The sequence below is a fragment of the Rattus rattus genome, chromosome 15 (assembly GCF_011064425.1).
Source record: "Rattus rattus isolate New Zealand chromosome 15, Rrattus_CSIRO_v1, whole genome shotgun sequence".
In the NCBI taxonomy this organism is placed as follows: domain Eukaryota; kingdom Metazoa; phylum Chordata; class Mammalia; order Rodentia; family Muridae; genus Rattus; species Rattus rattus.
In genome coordinates, this window is record NC_046168.1 from 21,790,942 (window position 1) to 21,817,566 (window position 26,625).

A 26,625-nucleotide genomic window follows, 5' to 3' on the forward strand; every position below is an offset into this window, starting at 1 on the left:
TTTGGTCCCAGGGAACCGTATCTTGCCAATACATATGAACGGAGTTTCTTGGGGTTTGGTTTAACTTGTGTTAAAGTTATATGCATTCAATTGTATCATCTGCCCACTTAACCATAGGAGGAGACTGTAAATACTGATCAAATAGCCTATACACAGCAAAATATTGCATCATAAATTTATTTCAGTCCCTACAAGTCTTTTTTTTTAATTTGGTTGGGTTTTTTGTTTGTTTAATTTTATTTTATTTTTTACTTATTCACTTTACATCCTGCTCACTGCCACCCTCCCAGTCACCCCCTCCCATAATCCTTCCTCCATCTTCCTTTCCCTTCTCCTCTAAACTGGTTCTGTCCCACCACAACCCCACAATCCCTCCTACCCTGGCAGTTCAAGTTTGTGATGCTAGGCACTTTCTCTCCTACTAAGATCAGACAGGGCAGCCCAGCTAGAAGAACGTCTCCCAAGTACAGGCAACAGCTTCTGGGCTAGCCCCACTCTCGTTGTTCAGGAACTCGACCCGTAGCTAGAACTCAAGGACTCTTATGGAAGGAAAGGGGGAGGGAGGCAGACCTGAAGGGGATAGGAACTCCATAGGAAGAGCAATAGAGTCAACTTACCTGGGGATCTCAGAGCCTGAACCATGAACCAAAGAGCATCCATGGGCTGGATGTAACCCTCCCTGCTTCAATGTAGCCGATGTGCAGCTTGGATTCACGTGGGTCTCCTACAAGGTTTAATCCTTGTTTCCTTAACTCATATGTCAGCCCTTCCCCATGAGTTGAATTGTGTAGAATTTTCCTCCCTCGTTCTCTGCATAGTGTTCCATTTTAAAGGTCACTTCAGGGCGTGTCTACACCATTTCCTTCAACCGCTCTGCCATGCGAGGCAGTAGGACCATCGTATTTAATTAGCTATTCCAAAGATTACCTGCAAAAGTTAAAACTCAGCTTGGCAAAATAAGGTCCATCTTGGACTCTCATAATAGAAGTTACAGAAGCAAAAGATGAGCAGACTTCTAGCCTGCCTTCTACGAATTACACTTAACCAAATGAGACGTGGCTACAAGAGATATTTGAGTACTATCGATGCTACCTTAGCATGTCTGACAGCTCTCTGCAAAATTATTGATTCCATTTTGAGAGTGCTTTAAAACTTTCACTACTTTTAAGGGAGAGTTGCTGAAGTTATTATTGATTGGTTGTCCCTGTCTTTTTTAGTATTTGCCCCTGTCAAAAAGGAAAAGAAAATGCCTTGTAATAGTAGTCCCTCACACACAAGCCTAACTACAGTTCCAATAGACCTTGAATGTGAGGTCTGTATTGCAGGTTCATTGTGTATTACTGGTATTGTAATTAAAGATCTAGAGAAGATCTAGAAAGGGACACAGAGCACCTATTTCAAATTCCTTCCATCTCTCCAGTTACACTGCAACTGGACATATAAAATAGGCCATGTCCAATACGTAAGTATAAGTAAATTTACTCGGATGTTGGTGTGCCAGTGGACAGCACTTAGGAAGCAGGAGTGGTATAGATTTGACTGCAGAGCTATGGTTTACTGATCCTTTTTCCTGAGCCCTGGGATTAAGTTTATTCGAACAATAGATGCAACTCAAGATAAAAGATGCTTCATGTATCTTGGTTCCTACTTAAACTTGAGATGCATTGACAGGATTGAAGAGCGACCCAAATACTGAGCAAAAGGAGATGGACACATCTGTGGGTTTTTCTTTACGAGTGAGGGAGATCATGGAACTATCAGTATCAACAGGGAAAATGTATGAATGGGCGACTTTATCATTCTGTAAACGTCTTTCACTTGGCACCTCTGTTCTGTGCTCTGTTTCCTGGAAAGTCAGAAAGAAATGTCTAAATTTAAAATAACCTTTTTCAAATAATATCTACTATTTTTATTTTACCTTTTGTAATTTTGGGGGTAGTCAGAAGTAAGAGCATCCAAAGCATCAATTTAGACTCAGGAAATCTGTAATTCAGATCTGAGGTTGGGAATAGACTGAGGCCATGAAGGCTGTTGGATGCAAACTATGGATTTGATACTATTCATGTATAATCTAAGAAGGAATCCACCCTCCTGTCCTCTATTTCTACACCATAAATGTTACATTGTGGTTTTTGCTTTTTGCTTTTGTCAATTTATTCCTGGAGGGATTAGATCATATATAAAGATAAACTGAAGGTTGAAATGACAGTGGCTGTGTCATGTACCACTTTGTGGTTATCTGTGACGTCTAATTGACATGTGTTATTTTCTAAGAAAGTAAATTTATTTTTAATCTGTCATAATATGAACATGGACATGACAATGAAAAATTAAAAATTAAGCCCTGCCCACCAATATTCCAAGAGATCAGGTTATCAAACCCTCATCAATAACATGTGTCATAAAAAGAAATTGCATCGTTAAATTTTTTCAGCATTTCCTGCACACACACATCCACATCCTTACTTTCTCCTTTTATATTAACTCCTCTCTAGTTTATAACGGAGGTACGTGGTCTGCTCTTAGAGTGCATTTATGTGGTGCACTGTTCCTCTATGATAGAGTTAGTTATAATTCCTTAACTCTTTTTTGCTGATGACCTTTTAAAGCAGCGTAATTAGAGTAAGTTGTGGTTATTGTATCAGAATGTGCATCCCATGGGCCAACAAGGCAGCACATTAATTCTCTGCATCACCCACTCGGTGTGCAGTGCCATCAGCACAAAGATATTATTCTTTGTAATTACATAAAGAAAGGGTCTATTTAGTGTTAAGTGACCTTTCCATGACTGATCAGCCTTTGCCACCACTGAAGTAGAAACGTACATCATTAAAATGTGCGTAAACAGAAAACCCTTCTAAATCTTAAACTATCCTAAGCAGGACTTTCTCTGGAAGAGGAAATGGATGTTGGGCCCTTGACTAAAAATTGACACACTAAAAAAAAACATTTTTAATATATAGACAAATTGAGGTATAATTAAATTGAAATAATGCATGAGCATACTTTACAGGAAAAGGATGTCTATGTCTCTGTTTCATAATTTTAAGTCACATCACAGGAAAACAACTTTAAGAATAGAAATACTTGGGTTAAAATTTAAAGTTTAGTTAGCATATAACAGATATGTTAGTGAGATTAATACCGCCATGCTACTAGTTCAGAATTGTTTCTGAGATGTCATACACTTTATATATAATTTAAGTCATGCACTTTACTTTGGAATATTGGGACTATGGCTAGGTGACACTGCTTCCCTCTTGCTGTTCATGTTTGTTCCCTATTTATTTCTGTAATTAGATATGGTTCCCAACTCGTGGTCACCACCCCTCACAATCCATTTGGAGGCCAAATAATCCTTTCCCAAGGGCCACCTAAGAACATCTGAAAACACAAATATTTAGATTATGATTTGTAACCATAGTAAATACAGTTATATAGTAGCAATAAAATGATTTTATGGTTGTGGGTGACCACAATACAAGGAACTATATATATTAAAGACTTGCAACTTTAGGAAGGCTGAAACCCCCTGGTCTGAAGGAATATCTAGTATAAAAGAAAATTTGATCAACTAGAAATTTAATGCCTAATTTAAGCTGGGTGCATGGTTCATCTGGTAGAACTTATGTCTAGCATGCAGGAAAGCCCAAGTTGAATCTACAGCACTGTGCAGAACTGGCCATGATGCTCCCCAACTCTAATCCTAGCACTTGAGTGATGGGGATCAGAAGCTGCGCTTCATCCTTCACTCCGTGGTAAGTTCAAAGCCAGCCTGGGGTATGTGAGACTGTCTCATAACAAACACAAAGCATAAGAGACACTCCTGTAAGTGTTCTTAAGTGTTCCTATAGAGGAAAATGTTCCTTTCTCTTTGAACACATACCCATGTTAATTGAGTGCTTTTGAGTATTTATTAAATGTCTCCATTTCTGGATGGAGGTTTCCTCTTGAGAACATGTGCAAAGTCCTATATGTGAACCATATTTGGAATCCATTTCAAAGCTGATGCTTTCTCCCAAGTGTGCTCATCAGTTTGCCCAGGACTGGTCTGTCATGGGACTGTTCTGTTTGGTTAGATATCCCGCCTTTACCAGCCTGTTCTAATGAGATCATCTCTGTGAATGGCTCAAATTCCTCATCTGATGGAAGCCTCCTACTCTGAAATGCTGTATTTTCCATGTGGTATTTATAATCCCTGGTCAGACACATACAATGAAAACAACGTGAAGACAAGGGACAGATATAATCAATGTGAAACAGTCACAGATTCCAAGTCACATTTCAGTTGCAAGAGGCAATGTGATAATGATCATTAGAAATGTTCAATACATCAAAACAAGAAATCATCTGCAACCTAACCTAGTAGGGGAGCAAGGATGAGGAATTTCTTGAGTGCTGGAGTAGCAAAGTTACAGAAACCCTGACCCTGAAGTCTGGCAGGGAGAGGTCTGCCTGACCAGCTCTGAATACAAGCGTCACCCAAAGTGTCTCTACCAGGCTGTGAATTTATCTCTTGCCCACTAAGTGGTTTGTTGTTGTTTTTTTTAATTAATGAATCAATATTGAACATTTTGTCAAAAAACCATCATGTGCAGACTTTGAGGCATACAACAGCCTTGATGCAGAGGGCTGATTCGTTCACTTACAAATCAAGAATGTTCTTTTAAGACTAATTATCGCAGAACTCAAGTTGGACACGAGACTGGTTTCCATGGCAGCACAGACAAGGAAGTTGGTCCTGGGAGAGTTAAAACATTTATTTACTCCTCTGAGGCTTCGGGGTATCGACACATATCACTCTTACAGGCTTGCTCCTCTGGAACACTGGGGAGAACTCTTGCTTTCTGTAGTAATTGGCATATAGATTTTAAGGGGGTGGCTATGCAATAATGCCTCTGTGCACACAGTAGGTGATGCAGCTAATAGAGTCTATACAGTCCCTCTCTGCTGTACTGTTGGAGAGTTGGCATATATTTTGAATGTGTGTGTTCCTGTGCATGTGCATTGGTGAGGTTGAGTGTATTTAGAGTGCTAATGGCTGTAAGCCCTAATGCATGTTTATCAAAAGGAGTGCTTCTAAAGTGAGTATTCATAGTGAGCTGGAGACCCAGTCCTCGGACTCATTTACTCAGAAGTCTATATGTGTACATCCTATGAAATCAGTCTTAGTCATTACACTTGCTTTAATAGCATCAAAATGTCATTATAAGACTAGGGTGATGGATCAGTCAAATGCCTCCTTCACAAGCATAAAGACTTGAGTTCATTCCCCAGAACCCACATTTTAAAAAGTCAGTGTCACTGACCCAGTTCTATAGAGGAGGAGACAGGCAGATCCCTTGGGGCTTGCTAGCAGTCCAGCCTGCCTTACTTGGTGAGCCTCAGGCCAGTGAGAACCATAAATCAAAGAAGGTAGATGAAGCCTGAGAAACATGCCTCAAATTGTTTTCCTCATCCATGTACATACACATGCTTGTGCATATGCACCCAAATGCACACTTATGAACACATGCATATACAGCCAAATGAATGCACCCACTTACTTTCAAACACCCAAACCCTATTTACACAAAGTTTTCTTGTATGCAAATCTAGTGCCAAGAGGTTTGAAGAACCATGCAGATGCAAATTAGGTGGCTCTTAATTGATGGTGTCTAGCCACTTTTCTATTGCTCTGACAATCACCAAAAAAGAAATAGCTAAGAGAAGGAAAGTCTATTTTTGGCTCCCAGATTCAGAAGTTTTGATCCATATTTACCTTTCTATTGTTTCTGGACTGTAGTGAGGCAGAACACGATGTTGGCAATACATGGAGGAGGAAAGATGCTTGCCTCATATCAGCCAGAAAACAGCAACCAATGTCTGGGGTACAATACATTCAGGAAACCTATGTCCCCATGACCTGCTTTCTTCACCCAGGCCTTAACTAGCTGCACCTACTGGAGACAGAGTCTTTAACACATGGGACAAGGAGCTGTCCATGTCACAACTAGAACAGACGATGTAGTGCCTTGGCTCCTGTAGGGCCACAATCCTTACTTGCAACTGAGCCTGAGTTACAACCCTATCTTTCAGTGGGATGGGGTGGGGGGAGGGGCTGTGTGGGTGTCTTTCATTGCTTGTGCCATTAACAATACCTTAAAGCCAACGGACTGCAGGACATGTAACATATCTATATGAGTCTAACTCACAAGTGATATAGCAATACCCTTAAAACCCTAAAGAGGCTAAAAAAAAAACACATTTTTGCTTCATTCTCAAATTTGCTCAAGTATATGCCAGTCCATGTGGCAGAGTTGACTTTGATCCCAGTTCCACTGTCCATCACCTACACTTACTAGGGCACTTCTGCCCTTCTCATCCTAGCCCGGAATCCCTGGTGAGTGCTATTATACCATAATCTTTTTTAATCCCTAGATTAGCCACAGAGCTGGGACCATAGAATCAACTTAGTAAAGGTTTGTAGAACAAGCAGGTGAATGAACAAACAGATAAGAGAAAAGCTAGTGAGCGTGAGAGAGTAAAATTTGTCAACAAATACTAGCAATACAACTTCAATTCAATACAACTTCTGGTGTTTTCTGAGGGGAGTCAATTCCTTTCAGACGCAGGGTTAAAGTTGGAATGGTGTGGTCTACGTGCACGTAGCGGTTGTTTCCACTAGAGTGTCTGGGGGGAGTAAGGAGCAGTCTGAAACAAACTTAATAACCAAGAATCAAGTGACAGATACATCATCAGAAAAGATCAGAAGAGACAGCAGCAGATAATTAATAATTACATTGGGATAGGAGATTTTGACTTAGAAGTGGGTCAGGATATGACAACTCTGTTAGAGTACATACTGATAGAGCCTGGCCTCTCTGCCCAGAAAGCCAGATCTGACTGAGGACATGAATGACACTGACAACCTGATTTATTTTATAGCAACGTTTAAAGTAACCTCATATGCTTTCTACATGTATCATGTATTCTTACAATGCAAGTGTTTTAACTATAGTCATTTTCTAGTTTGAATCACATGTTTCTTTTATAATCTCCTCAATGTCTAGTCCATCTTTAAAGTATATTTTTTTCAGGAATTTAGGCTTTCTCCAGGGTGGGTGTCCCTGGTTTGACTTTTATTGGCCTCAATGGTATAATGTCCCTGCTGCATTCAACCATAATCCAGAGTTCTGGAGTCTTCTGATTGGAAAACTCATGATCTAGGACTTACCAGTGAATATGTCATTCCTAATCAAAGCACAGACTATATATAGTAGATAAAATATCACAAGACAACAGATTTTATATACCCAACAAGCTCATAGTGACTTATAGTGAAATGTGACTTCTCAGGGGCCAAAGTTCTCTTTTCCCTCAGCAGCCCTACTTTATCTATGGCAACAAACTGTGAGTGTGGCAGATTACAGGGCAAATGTGGACTGAGCAGATGGGAGCTTAGTGACTTGTTTTCATTGTTGGATGCCATTAGGTTTTGTAAAGACAATGCTGCAAAGTCTGTAAGTATGAGCCAGGGTGCTAGCTCATACAGTGGTGCATTGCACACGAGGATATGTGGTCTACTGCCAGTACCTCCTGATCAAAGGTCAGGTACTCCATTTAAAAGCTATGTGGTGATGAACAAGATATTGGTGCCTCTGTTTGGGTCATACATACTCAAAACTTCCTTGTGTAATGTGGCCATTTATGAAGTTCATGGCTTCTATGACACAAATTTGGACAGGATTTGAGAGGAATGGATGGTCACTGGGTCTCAATTCTAGACCATCAGCTAGATGGCATCTGAAATTTTAGGCAGTGGGCTCTGGATCTATCTCTAGATATTTTATTCATCAACTGACTCTTCATTGACCCACTGACATATGGTCTTCCTCTGTGACCTAGATCTCTTACAACACAGTAGTCAGTGCAAGGCCAAATGTCCTGAAAGAGAAGGCCAGACAGAAGGTATATGCTATCTGTGAACTAGCTGAAAAGTCACAGCATTACTTTTTTACCATATTTGACTGTCTGGCTAAACCACACATGTATTAAGCAACCATAAAAGGAGCAAATAGACTTGACCTGTATGTGGAATGATAAGATTTTTTTAAAGTATATTTGACTGAAAATATTGCTGCAGCCATTTTCCAAAACTATGAATTTCCCCATCTAATTTTTCATTGTTTTGACTTCCCTTATCTGTAAAGAGAGAATAATAACACCTCAGAGGGAAATTTCAGGAAACGGCCTTGAGATTTTAAGTACTGTTATGACCAATATCTTGTGCAATGCCACACAGCTTTTAAGCAGAGTGCCTGACCTTTGATCAGGACATGCTGGCGTAGATCACTTACCCCCACGTGCAATGCACCACTGTATGAGTCAGCCCCCTGGCTCATACTTACAAACCTTGAAGCATTATCTTCACAAAACCTAACGGCATCCAACAATGAAGGCAAATCAGTAAGATTCCTTCTGCCCAGTCTACCTCTTCTAGTAGACACTAGAAAGATGCTATACTAGGTTTCCTTCATCCTCTCTGACTTCTTCTTTTCTTATTGTATCATAATTCCAGTTAGAATAACATTGAGCATGCTGGGTAGGATCTTTCATCATTAAAGTAACTGCTGGAGTCTTATTTGTTGTATGTGGAACTCATGAATCAATGGTTATGTTCAGCTCAATTCAGTTTTGTGTATAACTATCACCAGGAGACGTGAAATGCCATTTATACTTTGGTCCAGAAGGTACTTGGGTATCAAAATGCATGCCCTATGCCCACTGTTGTACTGAATAGTTTATTCTCTCATATAGAGTGAAAAAAATAATATAATGAGTGAATCTTTACCATTATAGTAATTTGTAGTATCACAAAGGCTTCCATGCAGGAGTTGGCAAATAAAATATGAGGTTCTAATATGGAAAATATAGGCCATGTCCAAGTGGTATTATGGTCATTCTTCATTAATATACTATACATTTATCCACCTACTCATTCCTGTGCTTATCCTCCCATTCATTCATTCATTCATTCACTCCTTCATCTGTCTATTTATTCATGTATCAATTCATCCATCGCTTCACTCACCCATCCATCTGACCAGTTGTCCACTGCTTTTCACCTATGGGTCCTTTCCTATGTCTATTCATCTATTTATCATGTACCTACTTACAACATCTACTCTGAGAAACATCTTTTGGCTGAGCAAGTTTATAGTCTCAACACTCATGAAACTTACAAAGTAGCTTCTACTCAGCTCCTCGTTGTTATATTTAATTTCCTAATATAAAACAAGGAGAAGAAACTGTCATACCTCTGAATCATCAAAGATTAACAAATGATTTTAGATATCATATTATGTTAGATATTTACGTATTAAATTATGAAGGTCATTAGCAGGCATTCACGATTCCCTCTTTATAGGACACATTCCCAGCGTTAATCATTTCAACATTCTTAATAATGAGAACCAAATAAATAACGGGTATAGTATTGAAATATACTCTTTTGAATAAATTTAATATGTATGTAAATCAAAAGTATGAAATACCTAGAATACAGCAGTCTTATTATGTATTTGCGTAATTGGTTAATAAAAATTTTCCCACAGTACCACAAAATTCTTATGACATACTATCAAGTCTAAGTAACTAAATAGAATGTCTTGAATAAATAACTGAATGAAGAAATAAATGGATGAAGAAATAAATGGATGAATGAATTAGTTAATGTTATAAGCCAATGTGACCCCATGGAGTTTCACACCAATGGATGTCCTCTGATCTACATAAGCACGCATTCGTATACATGTAACTGAATGCACACATACACAAAATTGTAGAACTTCATATTCAGGAATCAGAGTAGCAAATAAACTCCAGCTGCATATGGAGCAAGGACAGCCTTATCTGGCATCAATGGGAAGAGAGACCCTTGTTGAAGGCTCAATGCCCCAGTGTAGGGGAATGCCAGGGCAGGGAGGCAGGAGTGGGAGGGTGGGTGAGTGCCGGGAGCACCATCATAGAAGCAGGGGAGGGGATGGGATTGGGTGTTTGTGGAAGGGAAGCCAGAAAAGGGAATAACATTTGAAATATAAATAAATAAAATATCCTATAAAAAAATCTCAAAGTGCCTTTACCTTGTAAGCAGTCGAACACTTACCAGGTTTTCAATCCAGCCAACTGAGAGTTAGATCTTAATGAATGTTTGGGTATCAAAATGCATGACAGCTAGCATTTAAAAACTGACTCCACCAAATGAAAATATTCCCAAAGTTTGGACTCCTAAGGAAATATATTTCTGTATAGATGTAGGTAGGTGTACCAGGTGTAATGTCCTAATATTTTGAATAGAACTAGGACAAGGACATGTGAAATGGATCTCCGTTCATCATTTGGCTTCCAGAACAACACCCGTGACAGAGTTTATCACTCCTGATCAGTAGGGAGATCAGGACCCATGAGAAATATGTCTGTTGCCCTTAATAAATCTTTAAGTGTATAAATACAGAAATATTTGTACGGGCAATTTTCTGCTGAATTACATTTTCCTGTTCATATTCTCATACCATGTATGATTTCTAGCAACAAACCAAAGGTTTGACGGGAGAGCGCCTTCCACACAAGAGCGCTTTAATTACTTTACCTTAGCTATTTTTATATCTAGTAGCTTAATCACCATGGTTAATCTCTTTATGGGTCTCAAAACATTTTCAGCCAGGTGAATTGTACATTAGATCAAGTGTTGTTAATTCAGAATATATTCACACCAAAGGAATGATTAGATTAGCATGTTTGAAAATGTTATAGTCTGTAAGTAAATTATAGTTTCTGAAGCATCTAAGAGTAAACTTCTTTTAATAATTTTATTATGTTTTACTTATAAATAAGTAAGGTGTGTGTGTGTGTGTGTGTGTGTGTGTGTGTGTGTGTGTGTGTGTGTGTAAATGCCCATGCCAGAGTACATGATCCTAGGTCAGAGCACACCAACAGGTGTGGTTCCTCTGGAGCCATCTATGTTTCTTGAAATAGGATCTCTCACTGGAGCTAGGGCTTCCTGCTCCTTAGTCTAGACTATAAACCCTGAGATCCTCCTGTCTCTGCCCCCTCAGAGCTGAGATTATAACTGTTCACCACCAATTTTGGCTTTTAACCTGGGTCCTGAAAATGGGATGGTCCTCCTGTTTGCATGGCAAACACTTTACAAACTGAGCTATACCCAATCCTCTCCTCTGTTGTTTTGAATGTTTTCTCTAAGTGTCAACACCCATAGACAGAAGTGCTTTCTACCCATTTGAGCACAGTGGGTATGTGAAAGGAAAACGCTGTGAGGAACAAGAAGGATGCCTCAGGAGTGTGAGTGGAGTCTCCTAGGACAGGTTAGTCACTGGGTTGACAGAGAGAAGTCCATAAAAGGGTCAGCCAAAGGCAGGTGCACTCAGAGAAATCACATATTACTGTTCAACAACAAACAAACTAGCAAAACAAGACAAACCCCTGCATCCACACACAAACAATAGCAACAACAAAAATCAGAGCATGTTGGTATCTAAGTACACATTTTTCATTATTTTGTTTATTTATACATTGTGTAAGAATATTTTTGAGTACTTTAAAAAATATAAACATTCAAACAAATCTGCATGATTTTAACATATGTTTGTGTGTAAATATACAAATTCACATATATATTAATACATTTTTTTCTTCTAGGACCGTCAAAGCGATTTACTAGACGAAAACCTACGTTTAGCCAAAGAGTATCAAAACACACAGATGCTTTTCTTAAAGGAGAAAGAAGCTTACTTCAATGGATATGACAGATTGTTGTCACTCAATTCTTCAGTTTCTGATAAGAAAAAGGTATTGACTGTTTATTTTAGCTTTTTATTAAATTATTTTATTTATTTACCTCCCAAATGTTCTCCCCTCCTGGTCCCTTCTCTCAGAGTTCTTTATCCCATTCCCTTCCCCTTTGCTTCTGAGAGGGTGTTGCCCACCCATCCACTCACCCCCACCTTCCCCGGGGCATCACATTTCTATAGGATTCCCACTGAATCCAGACAAGATACTCCTCTGCTACATATATAGCTAAGGGCATGGACCAGCCCACATATGCTTTTTGGTTGGTGACTTATTTTCTGGGAGCTCTGAGAGGTCCTGGTTAGTTGATACTGTTGTTCTTTCAATGGGGTTACAATCCCCTTCTGCTTCTTCAGTCCTTCCTCTAACTAACTTTTTCATAGGTTCCCTGACCTCAGTCCAAAGGTTGGCTGTAAGTATTTGCATCTGTCTCTGTCATCTACTGGTAGAGCCTCTCAGAGGACAGTCAAGCTAGCTACCTGTCTGCAAGTCCAACATGGCATCCATGATAGTGTGAGGGTTTGGCACTTGCACATGGGATGGGTCCCAAGCTGGACCAGTCACTGGATGGCCTTTCCTTCAATCTCTGCTTCATTTTTGTCCCTGCATTTACTTTAGACAGGAACAATTCTGGGTCAAAAATTATGAAGATGGTGGGTAGCCCCCTGCCTCAACTGGGGGCCGCTCCTATCTACTGGAGTTTCTTCAGGCTAAATCTCCACACTGTAGGGCATTTTGGCTAACATCATCCCCATTGAGTCCTGGGAACCTCTCATATCCCAAGTCCCTGGGACTTTTAGAGTTCTCCCCACCCTCCACCCCACACTGCTGCATATTTCCATTCATTCTCCTGGCACTCTGGGCTTCTGTCCTGTCTCATCCCCCATACCTTATCTTGCCTCCCCATTCTCCCTCCCATTCCCTCTCCCACCTAGATCCCGCCATCCCTCTGCCTCCCATGATTATTCACTTCTAAGTGGAATTGAAGTATCCTCACTTGGGTCTTCCTTCTCGTTAAGCTTCATAAGGTCTGTGAGTCATATCAAGAGTATTCAGAACTTTTTGGCTAATACCCACTTATCAGTGAGTACATACCATGCATGTCATGTTAAGTCTGAGTTACCTTACTCAGGATGATATTTTCTAAGTCTATCCATTTTCCCCTCAAAATTCATGATGTCCTCATTTTTAATAGCTGAATAGTATACTATTGTGTAAATGAACCACGTTTTTTGGTATACATTCTTCAGATGAGGGAGACATCTGGGTTGTTTCCAGATTCTGGCTATTACAAATAAGGCTGCTATGAGAATAGTGGAGCACATGTTTTGGTGGTATGGTGGAACATCTATTGGGTATATGCTCAGGAGTAATATAGCTGGGTCTTCAGATAGAACTATTTCCAGTTTTCTAAGGAACAACCAGACTGATTTCCAGGTGGTTGTACCAGTTTGCAATCCCACCAACAATGGAGGAGCATTCCTCTTTCTCCACATCCTCACCAGCATGTACTATCACTTGAGTTTTTGAACTTAGCCATTCTGACTGATGTGAGGAGAAATCTCATGGCTGTTTTGGAAATGGGTTTTCTGTAGTCTAACTTTGTGAGTTATTTGTACATTTTAGACATTAGCCCTCTATCAGATGTAGGGTTAGTGAAGATCTTTTCCCAATCTGTATGTTGACATTTTGTCCTATTAGCAGTGTCCTTTGTCTTACAGAAGCTTTTCAGTTTCATGAGGTCCCATTTGTCAATTGTTAATCTTAGAGCCTGGGTCTTCAATTCTGTTCCATTGATCAATCTGTCTCTGAACCAGTACCATGCAGTTTTTATCACTATTGCTCTGTAGTACTGCTTGAGGTCAGGGATAGTGATTCCCCCAGAAATGCTTTCATTGTTGACAATTGTGTTTGTTATCCTGGGTTATTTTGTTTTCCACACGAAGTTGAGAATTGCTCTTTCCGTGTCTGTGAAGAAAGAATTGAGTAGGAATTTTGATTGAATCTATAGCTTGCTTTTGGTAAGACGGCCATTTTTACTATGTTAATCCTACTAACCCATGAGCATGGGATATCTTTTCATCTTCTAGGTCTTCTTCAATTTCTTTCTTCAGGGACTTGAGGTCCTTGTCATACAGATCTTCCACTTGCTTGGGTAGAGTTACAGCAAGACATCTTATATTATTTATGACTATGTGAAGGGTTTTGTTTCTCTAATTTCTTTCTCTGCCCATTTATCATTGTATAAAGAAAGTCTACTGATTTGTTTGAGTTAATTGTATATCCAGCCACTTTGCTGAACTTGCTTATCAGCTGTAGAAGTTCTCTATAAGAATTTTGAGGTCACTAATGTCTATCATCATATCATCTGCAGATAGTGATTCCTTGACTTCTTCCTTTCCAATTTCCTTTCTAATTGCTTTAGCTAGAACTTCCATTAATATACTAAGTAGATGGGGAGAGAGTGGGCAGCCTTGTCCCTGATTTTACGTGGATTGCTTCAAGTATCCTGTTCCATCTCCTTTGATAACTTTTGGTTGAAAGTCTATTTTATTGGATATTCGAATAGCTACTCCAACTTCTTTCTTGGGACCATTTGCTTGGAAAACTTTTTCCAGTCTTTTAGTTTGACGTAGTGTCTATATTTGTCCCTGAGCTGTGTTCCTTGTATGCAGCAAAATGATGGATCCTGTTTATATATCCAGTTTGTTAGCAGTCTGTGTTTTATTGGGGAATTAAGTCCATTGCTTTTGAGAGATATTAAAAACCAGTGATTGTTAGTTCGTGTTATTTTTTGTTTTGGAGGTGATTTGTGTGTGTGATCCCCCTCTTTTGGGTTTTTGTGAGATGATAAATTTCTTGTGTTTTCTTGAGTATAGTTATCCTCCTTGTGTTGGAATTTTCCTTCTAGTATCCTCTATAGGGATGGATTGGTAGAAAATACTGTTTAAATTTGGTTTTGTCATGGAATGTCTTAGTTTCTCCATCTATGGTGATTGAGAGTTTTTCTGGGTATAGTAGCCTAGGCTGGCATTTGTGTTCTCTTTGGATCTGCATGATATCTGTCCAGGATCATCTGGCTTTTAGATTCTTTGTTGAGAAGACTGGTGTAATTCTGATAGGTCTGCCTTTATATGTTACTTGGCCCTTTTCCTTTACAGCTTTTAATATTCTTTATTCTGTGCATTTAGTGTTTTGATTATTATGTGACAGGAGGATTTCTTTTCTGGTGCAATCTATTTGGTGTTCTATAGGCTTCTTGTACATTTATGGTCATTTCTTTCTCTAGATTAGAGAAGTTTTCTTCTATGATTTTGTTGAAGATGTTTTCTGGCCCTAAAATCTAGAATTCTTGACTCTCTTCTTTTTCTGTTATTCTTGGGTTTGGTCTTTTCATTGTGTCCTGAATTTCCTGAATGTTTTGGGTTAGAAACTTTTTATACTTTGTACATTCTTTGACCGTTGTGCTAATATCGTCTATGGTACCATCTATGTCTGAGATTCTCTTTTCTATCTCTTGTATTGATTTTTTGTTTTAAAAATTAATTATACTTATATGTGACCTCCAAAAAGTAAAGATTAGTCATCTTGGGGGTCACAAATAGGACACTAGTCATTCTACCACAAAAATTCTATGGTTTCTTCTCTTAATATTTTATTGCATATTCATATAATATTACATATTTAATGTGCTATTTCACAACTAAGTAATATTGATGTTAGGAATTAAATTTTAGAAGATATTTAAGAGACAAAAATTCTTAGTTTCTAATCCTCTTGCTAATATTTATTTACATTTAATTGTTATGAACATTAATCATAATTATTTACTTAGTTTGCAGATGTACATATGGTATTATACACTTATAGTTATAATTCTAATTGTACTTTGTATGGAGGGTCTCTAAGCCTTCCTCTTGATACATATGCTCCAAGTTGGGGGTTTATTTCCTTACTCAGTGTGAAGATACTTTGGACATTTGCAGTTACCGCTGACTCTCTCTCATTACTGGTTATGGCAGGAAATTCTACCTCTATTTGTAAACACTTTTGTTGAAAAATAAGAAAAGTAAAAATTCATGAATCAAAAGGAAGATAAATTTAAAAAGAAGGAAAGCTGTGTGATAAGAGTAATACATTATAGTCACCTTGCATATATTACCCAGACATTTAGAAATAATACGTTTCCCTTCGATCCTTTGGCCTCGGGATTCAGTTTTCAAAAATTAAAGGAATGGCAATTACTTAACAACTTACCCAGGCTTAAGGACCACAGTTAGTGAGCCTTTCTTCCTATTGCCATTACCCATCTGTGTATGCTATAAGTCGCAGTCTAAAACTCCAATTGTGCTCTCAGAATGTTTGAGAAGGCAAAAGGCAAGGGCTGGAGTTAAAGTTTCATCAGACAATATTGAATGGATTCCTTGTAAGTTATTTACTCTTTTGAATCTCAATTTTATCATTTATGAATTAAAATTTACCTCACAAGACAATAGATTAAGAACAAAAATAAAAGAGAAGCCACAATAAGTTATTCTCATTCTCAAAGGAAGCTATGAGCTAGAATTGTATTCATCTGTGTGCTGCTAGAAATGTCCTTGTTTCTCATACATTCACTCAGATGAGTGTTAAAGCTTCTGAATGTTCTGAGGCAAAGAAGTATCCTCTTTAGAATGATTTTCTTTAGAATGAAGTTCTTTAGAAGGATGTTCGGTAGAAGGAGGTTGAAGGATATTTTGGGAGGACCTCTTTATATTAACGGTCTTTAGAAGGACAATTTTGGAAGTGTGCTCTTTAGAAGGATGTTTAAGGACCTCTTTGGCAGGACTTCTTTAGAAAGATGTTTAAAATAACTCTTTAGAAGCATGCTCTGTTATCTGCAAGTAAATAGACTTATGGTATATTTATGAAGATTGTTCACCATCAATAGTCATGTGTAAACCACAGAAGAAAATAACAATAAGACAAGATGTAAAACTTCTGCCAACCTCTACTCCCATGCTGCCACACACACTCCTGCTTTGTTTTTTGTTCGTTTTGTTTTTGCACCTTATCATTATTTTTTACTTTTCTCCAGTCTTGTATTTCCCCCTTTGTTTCTTTTTTATTGAAAATGGATTCTTCTCTCATGTAATACACCCTGATCACAGTTTCCCCTCCCTTCATTTCTCCCAGCTCCTCCCCACGTACCTCTCCCCCAGTCATTTTGAAAGAGGGAACATCAACTGAAAACTGTCTCCACCAGTTCGCCTGTAGTTAAGCCTGTGGTATATATTTTTTTTATTGCAAGAAGGACTGGACCACTTTGGGCAGTGCCTTCACTGAGCTGGTGTTCCTGGGTACTATACTATAAGAAAGTAGTGTGAGCAAGGCATATACTCATCTATGACCTATGCTTCAGTTCCTGCCTCAGTTCAGGTTTCTGTCATGTTTGAGTTCTTGCCATGATTTTCATGGATCATGAATCTTAACTCTGAGATGAAATAAACCCCTTATCCCCCTGTTGCTTTTGTTTATGTTGTTTTATCACAGAAACCATAACTAAGCTACCTGGCATAGTGTTTCCGTAGTAAGAGCATTCTCTTCACCTTTTTTTATTGAATTAAAGCAACTCTTGGTATAGGATACAAGAAGCCAAATTTTGATTAGGACAGGCAGGCAGGGTCCACTGCCAGGCATTGGCTTCCACTTGTGATCCCTCAAACGAGTCCTTCTCGGCACACCTGTTTCAGGAAACTTTCAAGATTTATTTGTACTTTCGGCCATTTTTCATTCCCATCCTTCAGCAGTGGAGGTCATTAAGTGCAGGCTGCCCTTGTCAGTGTCATGTAGGATCAATTTGCTGCGATGGACAGAGAGGCCATATTGATGCTGTTAATCTGTCAGTGAGAAATCATATGTCATTAGCGTCTAATGTGCCACTCACAGGATGGAATCTGGCCATCAGAAACAAGACAACCCTTTAATATTTTAGTCCATTTCTTTGATAGGACAGCCTTTCCTCCATATAGGGGTTTAGTCCTCTACTCAGCCTAGTTTGGAGTACAAGAAAGCAATGGTTAAGCTGATGTGTTTTGTGGAACCCCTTTCTGTTTTCTGATGGATTTCCATCACTCTGAACCTGAATTGCTTTTGTCATGATAAACAATTGTATTTTAATAATTATGATTCTTAAGGGATATTGTTTTCCCTACAAGGATTTCATATTTTATACCTTTTTGTGTACTTGTAGACCAAACATAGCAAAGTGTGGTAGAAGAGTAAATCAAATTAAGGATAATGTTCCCTCCCTTACCATAATTCTGCACAGAGACATTTCAAATGTTAGAACACTACAGCATTGCTCTCGGTGGTGATATTATGTGTTTATTTGGATATGTTTCTTTATACCCCGGGGCTTTTCAAAATTTCAGTGGTGGGTCTTTTCCCCTTTAAACCTCAGAAAGAGGCAAAAGCAATTATGCTAAATTCTTATTTGTCCCGTTCATGGGTAACGATAGAATCAAATCCAATATAAAACTTCTCAGATGTCAAAATTAAAGCTAACACTAGAAATAAATTAAGAAAAATAAATCTGAAAAGCAGGTTTTGTTTCTGTGTGAATCTGTGAATTTTCATCTCTTTTTAGGTAGATTTCAAGTACATGTTTGTATTTTCTCTTTAAAACTGCATTAATATATCCAAGAAACTATGCCTTTGTTTCAAGTGGCATCTGAAATTATTTAGCCCACAAAGAAAGGTGAGTTAAGCTGTTGTGCAAATAATGGTGCAATCTGCTGGCTGGCAACAAGATTGCTTCCAAAACTGGTTTTAAAAATATGTTTGATTCTTTTTTGAAGACATTCATAAAGTTTAAGCCCTTCCCACAGAAAATCCTAGTGTTTGTAAATGAAGAAAATAAAAGCTAGCAGTGAACGGGCATTTCTAGGAAATATTTCCCAAATATCTGTGGATATATATATATATATATATATATATGCATTTGTATGCATGTGCATGTGCACATGTGTGTGTGTGTTTAGGGTGGTGAACCTATGTGTTATGTATTTGGCAAGCATTATCTTTTTAATGCTCCCTGTCATAGATTCTTTCCTGTTACATATCCTATGTAAGACACAGAAGTGAAGCTGTGTCTCCTATAATGTCATCAATGTAGAGTGAAATGGACTGAGATACAACTTGAGTCTGTGTACCATCTAACCTCCTTCAAGTCCTTAAAATGGTGTATTTGTTATTGCATAACAATGCCATGTACATCTCATCATAAACCATACATACGAGAGTCATGTATGTCACATGTCTGAGGTATTCAGTGAAAATGAAGGCTTTGTTAATCACTAATTGTCTCTGTCATTCTGTTTGGTCTCCCCTCTTCAATGGCTGCTTTTAGGACAGAGGACCACCTATTGCATCAGAAGTGATTTAATTTCCATAGGACTGAGGGTCAGCTTCATAATTATAATTTTTAATCTTACCGATTAGAAGCATCCTTACAAATACTTTTCCCTTCACTTACAAAATACTTTTTCAGATAAGGCATCTTGGAAGTTGTAGGGCCTCAGTGACATAGTACATGCACAGATAAGAGGTAAAGTCTGTTTAAGACACTGTGGTAACTCAGGTTTGAATGTGGTATCCAATAGATTGTGGGTAACAATGTGTTGGTGTTTATCTGTCCGTCTGCCTAATAAGCGTTACTGTCCTGGCAGTTTTAAATGAGAGCATCACTTTTAAGTATTGTGGATACAGGGAACTGAGTCTGAGATCAGTGGAAATGGTCTCTGGGGGACACAATACAAACAGCATTTGTTTACTCATTCAATTACTCAGAATTGTCAGTTAAGCATCATATCAACGAAGACACATTAGGTGGCTTGGAACAGTCCACCTCATCTCTGCTCTGATGTTGGAATGTGCGAGTCCCTTCTCAGCAGCAGCAGAGACTCCAGGTTCTTTAGCCACCTCTCTTCTTCCCTGAGAAACAAAGCACAATTTTTTTGCTATTCAATCTGCATTGCCAGGTTGGACTAGGCAGATCTCCATCTTCACTTCTAGATAACATTGAATTTCTTTCTTCTGTCTTTTCCCACTTGTCAGATATGGTCTCATGTAGCCCTTTCTTTTGAATATTAAAAATTGCTTTGCTAGATGCTTTCTGGGCACCTGTTTTATTACACACGGAGATCCATTTCTTCTGAAGGAAAATTGTAACGCTTTTAATATTTTTTGCTTAAACAGTCACTCAAAGACCACACCAGGGTCTCTCTCTGTTTCTTAAGACGCTGGGAAACACACACACACACACACACACACACACACACACACACACACACACACACACACACACACTTTGTCCTCTTTCTTTGAACACATGTTTATACAATTGTTCTTCAGTAGTTAGCATCGTCCAAGGAGCATCAGGTAAATTCCCATTGTTTCTCGTCTGCCTAAGAGCTCTGCTGTGGTCTCAGCTCAGAGACTTTTGCGGTGACTGAGACAGGTGTAGCCAGCTGGTACTCAGCTCGTTTGCGCCCACGACTCTTTTCCAGTGTCTAAGCCTCACAGAAGAAACATGGAGAGCTTGAATTCAACACTTGCATTGGCACAAATTTTATATTCCTGAAAACTTTGCTAAAAGGTACCCATAACAAGGAAGAAACATCCTGAGGAGTGCACATGCAGTGCTAGATGTCTAGTTATCACCCAGTAGACAGATTATAATGAAGCCGTCCACGGGAAATGAGCAGAACTGACTCCTGCAAGCTGTCCTATGACCTTCAATTGCACACTCTGCACATTTGTGCGTGTGCATATTTCCACACACAATACAAAAATTAAAATGCAATTCTTAAAAGTTACTACCCAAAAATCCCATCAGGGTGAGAGCTGGACCCTCAGAAATGCGAAAAATCCTGAGACTTCAGGGGAGACAATTACTTCTGCCCACATGCCTAACCCAAGAGGAACCGGCCTACTGCCCTCTGTGCCTCTGGGCACAGGGACCTAGGAGCCATCAGGGGCAGGACCCTTTGGGCTTTTGCACGCGTGGAGAGCTGAAATCCAGTCACCAGGAGCACTTACACACATGAAAGCGAGGTAAGACATACTTCTGCACCAAGCAACCCTCCTGGACGCTTCAGGTCGCACAAACCTAGGAGCCAGCTCTCTGCTCCCAGATCTGGCTTGAGAGAAAACAGGTCTATAGGAGTGCTGGCACACAGGCCTACAGGAGTGTCAAGCCACTGACAGAGACAGCAAAATGAGCTAACACCAGAGACATCCTGATAGCAAGAGGCAAGGACAGGAACCTAAGCAACAGAAACCGAGATTGCTTGGCATCATTACTTAGTTCTCCACCAAGGCAAATACTGGATACCTAAACACACTGGAAAAGCAATTCCAATTGCTAAAATCAATTCCTAATACAAAAGTCTATATTCAATAAAACTGGAAAATCTGGAGGAAATGAGCAATTTTCTAGACAAATACCAGGTACCAAAGTTAAATCAGGATCAGATAAACCATCTAAACAGTCCCATAACTCCTGAAGAAATAGAAGAAGTTATTAAAAGTCTCCCAATCAAAAGGAGCCCAGGACCAGTTGGATTTGGTGAAGAATTCTATCAGACCTTCATAGAAGACCTCATACCAATAGTGTCCAAACTGTTCCATAAAATAGAAACAGATGGAGCGCTACCCAATTCCTTCCATGAAGCCGCAATTATTTTTATACCTAAACCACACAAAGACCCAACAAAGAAAGAGAACTTCAGACCAATTTTCCTTATGAATATCGACGCAAAAATGGTCAATACAATTCTTGCAAACTGAATCCAAGAACACTTCAAAACAATCATCCATCCTAATCAAGTAGGCTTCATCCCAGGGATTCAGGGATGGTTCAATATATGGAAATCCATCAAGGTAATCCACTATGTAAACAGGCTCAAAGGAAAAAAATCACATGATCATTTCATTAGATGTTGAGATAGCATTTGACAAAATTCAACAACCCTTCATGATAAAAGTCCTGGAAAGATCAGGAATTCAAGGCTTATACATAAACATAGTGAAAGCAATACACAGCAAACCAGTAGCCAACATTAAACTAAATGGAGAGAAATTGAAGCAAGTCCACTAAACTCAGAAACTAGACAAGGCTGACCATCCTTTCCCTATTTATTTGATATAGCACTGGAAGTCCCAGCCAGAGCAATCAAACAACAAAGCAGGTTGAAGGGATACAAATTTGACAGGAAGAAGTCAAAATATCACTATTTGCAGATGATATGATAGTATACTTAAGAATGGGGTGCAGAGCTAAACAAAGAATTCTCAGCTGAGGAATATCTAATGGCAGAGAAGTACCTAAAGAAATGTTCAACATCCTTCACCATTAGGGAAATGCAAATCAAAACATCCAGCGGATGCTGGTAAGGATGTGGAGAAAGAGGAACACTCCTCCATTGTTGGTGGGATTGAAAGAAGATACAACCACTGTGGAAATCAGTCCAGAGGTTCTTCAAAAAAAATGGACATTGCACTACCTGAGGACCCAGCTATAGCTCTCCTGGGCATATACCAAACGATGCTCTAACATACAATATGGACACATGTTCCACTATGTCCATAGCAGCCTTATTTATAATAGCCAGAAGCTGGAAAGAACCCAGATGCCCTTCTACAGAGGCATGGATACACAATGGAGTACTACTCAGCTATCAAAAACAATGACTTCATGAAATTCATAGGCAAATGGAATGAAATAGAAAATATCATCCTGAGTGAGGTAACCCAATCACAAAAAAACACACTTGGTATGCACTCATTGATAAGTGGATATTTGCCAAAAAGGTCCAATTACCCTAGATAAAACCTACAGACCACGTGAAGCTCAAGAAGAAGGACAACCAAAGTGTGGATGCTTCAGTCCTTCTTAGAAGGGGAACAAAAATATTCAGAGGAGGGGATATGGAGACAAAGTTTGAACCAGAGACTGAAGGAACACCCATTCAGAGCCTGCCCCACATGTGGCCCATATATATACAGCCACCAAAACTAGATAAGATTGATGAAGTTAAGAAGTGCATGCTGACAGGAGCCTGATATAGCTGTCTCCTGAGAAGCACAGCCAGAGCATGACACATACAGAGGAGAATGCTAGCAGCAAACCATTGAACTGAGAATGGAGACCCCATTGGAGGAGTTAGAGAAAGGATTGAACGCACTGAAGGGCCTTGCAACTCCATAAGAACAATACCAACCAACCAGAGCTCCCAGGGACTAAACCACTACTCAAAGGCTAAACATGAACAGACCCATGGCTCCAGCTGTATAGGTATCAGAGGATGGCCTTGTTTGGCACCAATGGAAGGAGAAGCCTTTGGTCCTGCCAAGACTGGACCCCCCAGTGTAGGGGAATGTCAGGGGTGGAGGTGGTAAGGTAGGGTGGTTGGAGAGGGGGACACCCTCATAGAAGAAGGGGAGGAGAATGCGATAGGGGGGTTATGGCTGGGATACCAAGAAAGAGAAGAATAACATTTGAAATGTGAATTAAAAGTATCCAATAAAAAATACAGGAATCCTAACTACCTAAAAAAAGAGTTACCATCCAATAAGTAAAATGTCCATGGATCCATCTGCAGTGAGAGGTGTATTTTCAACTCAGTCTTACATGACACATCTACAGTTGCACTTGTGATCATCTCTCCTCAGATCTATGGAGCCATATCTCACAAACCTTGGTTAAAATACATAATAGCATCGAAAGCAAATGACCATCTGCTAACTATTTAGGCTGTTATTCTTCCTACAGAGTCTAACATAATGAACACACACACACACACACACACACACACACACACACACACGCACACACACGCACACACACATATGCACACACACACAGAGACAGACAGAGACAGAGACAGAGACAGAGACATACAGAGAGACAGAGAAACAAAGAGACAGAGAGAGACAGAGACCCATAGAGACCCAAAACTGTTATCAATGTCATTATTTGAGTACAGATGTTATGTAATCTATACCAGGTTAATGAAATCATTATGAGGAGAAACTTGTTTGCCTTGTGTTAGGAAAAACTTGTGAAATCCCAAAGCACTAAAAAATTGTCATGTCTGACAAGCAATGGTGCCTTAAAAACAATGGTTTAGTTCCATTGACAAACATTTATTATTAGCTGTAAACTATCCAGTTATCAAGAGATTTAGCCAATATTTTGTCTCCTCTGACCACAAGAACAAAATTCACTTTCAGGCAACTTATTCTGTCAGCCTGTTCACGTATGTTTTCAAATGTAAGCACCTCCCGAACACAGTATTCCAGACCACTCAAGGTTAATTTTTAAAGATTCTTATCATATGACCAGCCCTAATAATACAGCCCCATAATCATTTGATTTTAGCACACTGAATAAGATTTTAACCTATCTCAGATTTTCCAGAAAGATATATTTTACATAAAGAGTGGGGTATTTAGTTACTGATGATCCATGTTATTCTGTATACTAATCTTTCATTAAGAAAAAGCTACCTGTTTTGCAGAGGGTCTAAATCTCATTTGACAGGCACTAGTTAATGTTTTTTCCCTGTTGCTTTTAAGTGTATTGTGTTTAAGTTAGCCTTATATAAGATATTCAGACAATCAAACTGTATAGTCTTGCCATTTAAATGTGATAGGTCTAACAAAATATTTTATTTCAGAGATATTGGAAATTTTTTTTCTTTTTCAGCTGTAGGATTTCTGTCACAGCTTTCCCTCAGAATAATCTTGAATACGAAACATTATCTCTAAAATTTTATGCTATCCATTCATGGTAAGCACTGACTGAAAGATAGACAATAGAAAGATAGAAAGGTGATAGGAAAAGGTAGCTGAATAGATCATAGATGATAGATAATAGATGAGTAGATGATAGATAATAGGTAGATGATAGATAATAAATGATAGATAAATAGATGGGTGATAGAAAGATATATGATAATAGGTTAAATGATAGATAGATGATGCATAGATGATAGAGTGATAGATAATAGAAAGTGATACATAGATAAATCCTAGTTGATAGACACATGATAATCATCAGAAGGACAGCCATTACCTAACACTTTACTTGAATAAGTGAAATGTTTAAATTTATAGCATTTAGAATTTTTTAATTTTATCAGATTTAAAATGACATTTAGATTATTTTATTCAATCCTGGTTTCCATAATTCTTGTGGACTTTCAAAGAAAAGGATGTAAAGAATACACCTAACATTATCACAAACTACTAGGGAAGAGTGAAACAAAGCAAACGTTTGTACGGCACACACACACACACACACACACACACACACACACACACACACACACACACACACACACACACACCGGGAGCAGAACTGTCATCTGTAAAAGCAATGGAGAACTTGGCTTGCTTGACTCTTTGTAGGATGTGTGCTACTGCGCTCTTTTGATTCTAATATGAACTGCAGTAAGGATCATTGCACTAATGCACGAGGATTTGTGATAATGTTGCTGAAATTTTACTGTCAAAACTGAACTGCAGTGTAATGACTTCCGTTACCACGGTCTCTAATAACCATCCAGCATGGACTGACCCTACATAGGCTTGATACAATAATGTGTCAGTAACTCAGAAAGCAAAACAAAAAGGAAATAAAAACAGTCTACAGAACGTTATGAGTGGCTTCGTGGCAACTGTTAATATTAATATTGTTAAAATGGTTTTAGCCCAATACGATGTAAGCCATAGGTTCCCGTGGGAATTATAAACCAAAATTTGGCATCTTATGACAGTATTAACCAAATTAATCCACAGATGCTTTCTGGGCTCCCTGAGGGGCCTCTGATACTAGTCTCTGTCTCATTGTTGCTATCTGGTGATAGAACTCTTGGTCAGAATTTCCTTCCATCCCTTGAATATTTCTTTCCTTTCCTTTTTGTGAAATATTCTCTTGTATCTCCCTCCATTTGTAGGTCTCCATCTTTATTGCTCTATATTTTCATTTCAAGTCCCTTCATGGTAATAAATATGAAAAATAGCTAAAAGTAGCTAATATTAGCTATTGTACAGTGTATCCTGAACAGTGGTCACACGCACAGGCCAGTACAGACAGGACAGGCACAGAGCACTGTCTCATAAATGCTCAACCAGTACAAAGGGGGTCATCAGCTTTATCGTAATTTTAAATCACTCTTATTCACCTACTTCATAAAAAATCTATGGAATATCTGGGAATATTCCCCTTTTTCTCTCTTTAAACGAGGATGCTATATTACGTGCTTTCCTGATGTTACAAAATGCCCGACGGGGTCCCTAAGGAAGACCTGGGTTATTGTGCCTCCTTTTGAAGTCATGACAGGAACATAGCAGCAAGGGGGTCAAGGCATCTGGTCACACTGTGTCTGCTGCCAGGTAGAAGGAGTGATGGTTGCTGGATCTCAGCCCATTTCCTTCATCTTTCTGAGTCTAAGACCCCAGCTCTAAGAATGCTGGCCCCTATAGTTAGGGTGGACCTTCCCAACTCTATTAAATTGGTGTAGAAGTTCCTTCTTTCACATGCCCAGAGCTTTGACTCCATGGAGAGTCTAAATCTTCTGAAGGTGATGATCAATGTTTACCATCACTAATGTTAACACTATTAGTCCGCCAGAGCTGTGGTTAACAGAGGCCCCAAGTCAACATTTTAAACAACAGAAGGTTTCTTCTCACTGCTTCAGAATTTAGACATTTGAAACGGGGTGTGGTCAG

The 26,625-nt window shown here is 39.0% G+C and overlaps 1 protein-coding gene across 1 annotated transcript in view; it reads left to right on the forward strand.

Moving 5' to 3' along the window:
* Positions 1–26,625, forward strand: part of Ccdc178 (coiled-coil domain containing 178) — a 349,742-nt gene that overhangs the window by 235,268 nt on the left and 87,849 nt on the right. The window contains exon 19 of the mRNA XM_032886100.1: positions 11,698–11,847. Within this exon, the coding sequence (XP_032741991.1) occupies positions 11,698–11,847 (150 nt within the window). The remainder of the gene's footprint in view (positions 1–11,697; positions 11,848–26,625) is intronic.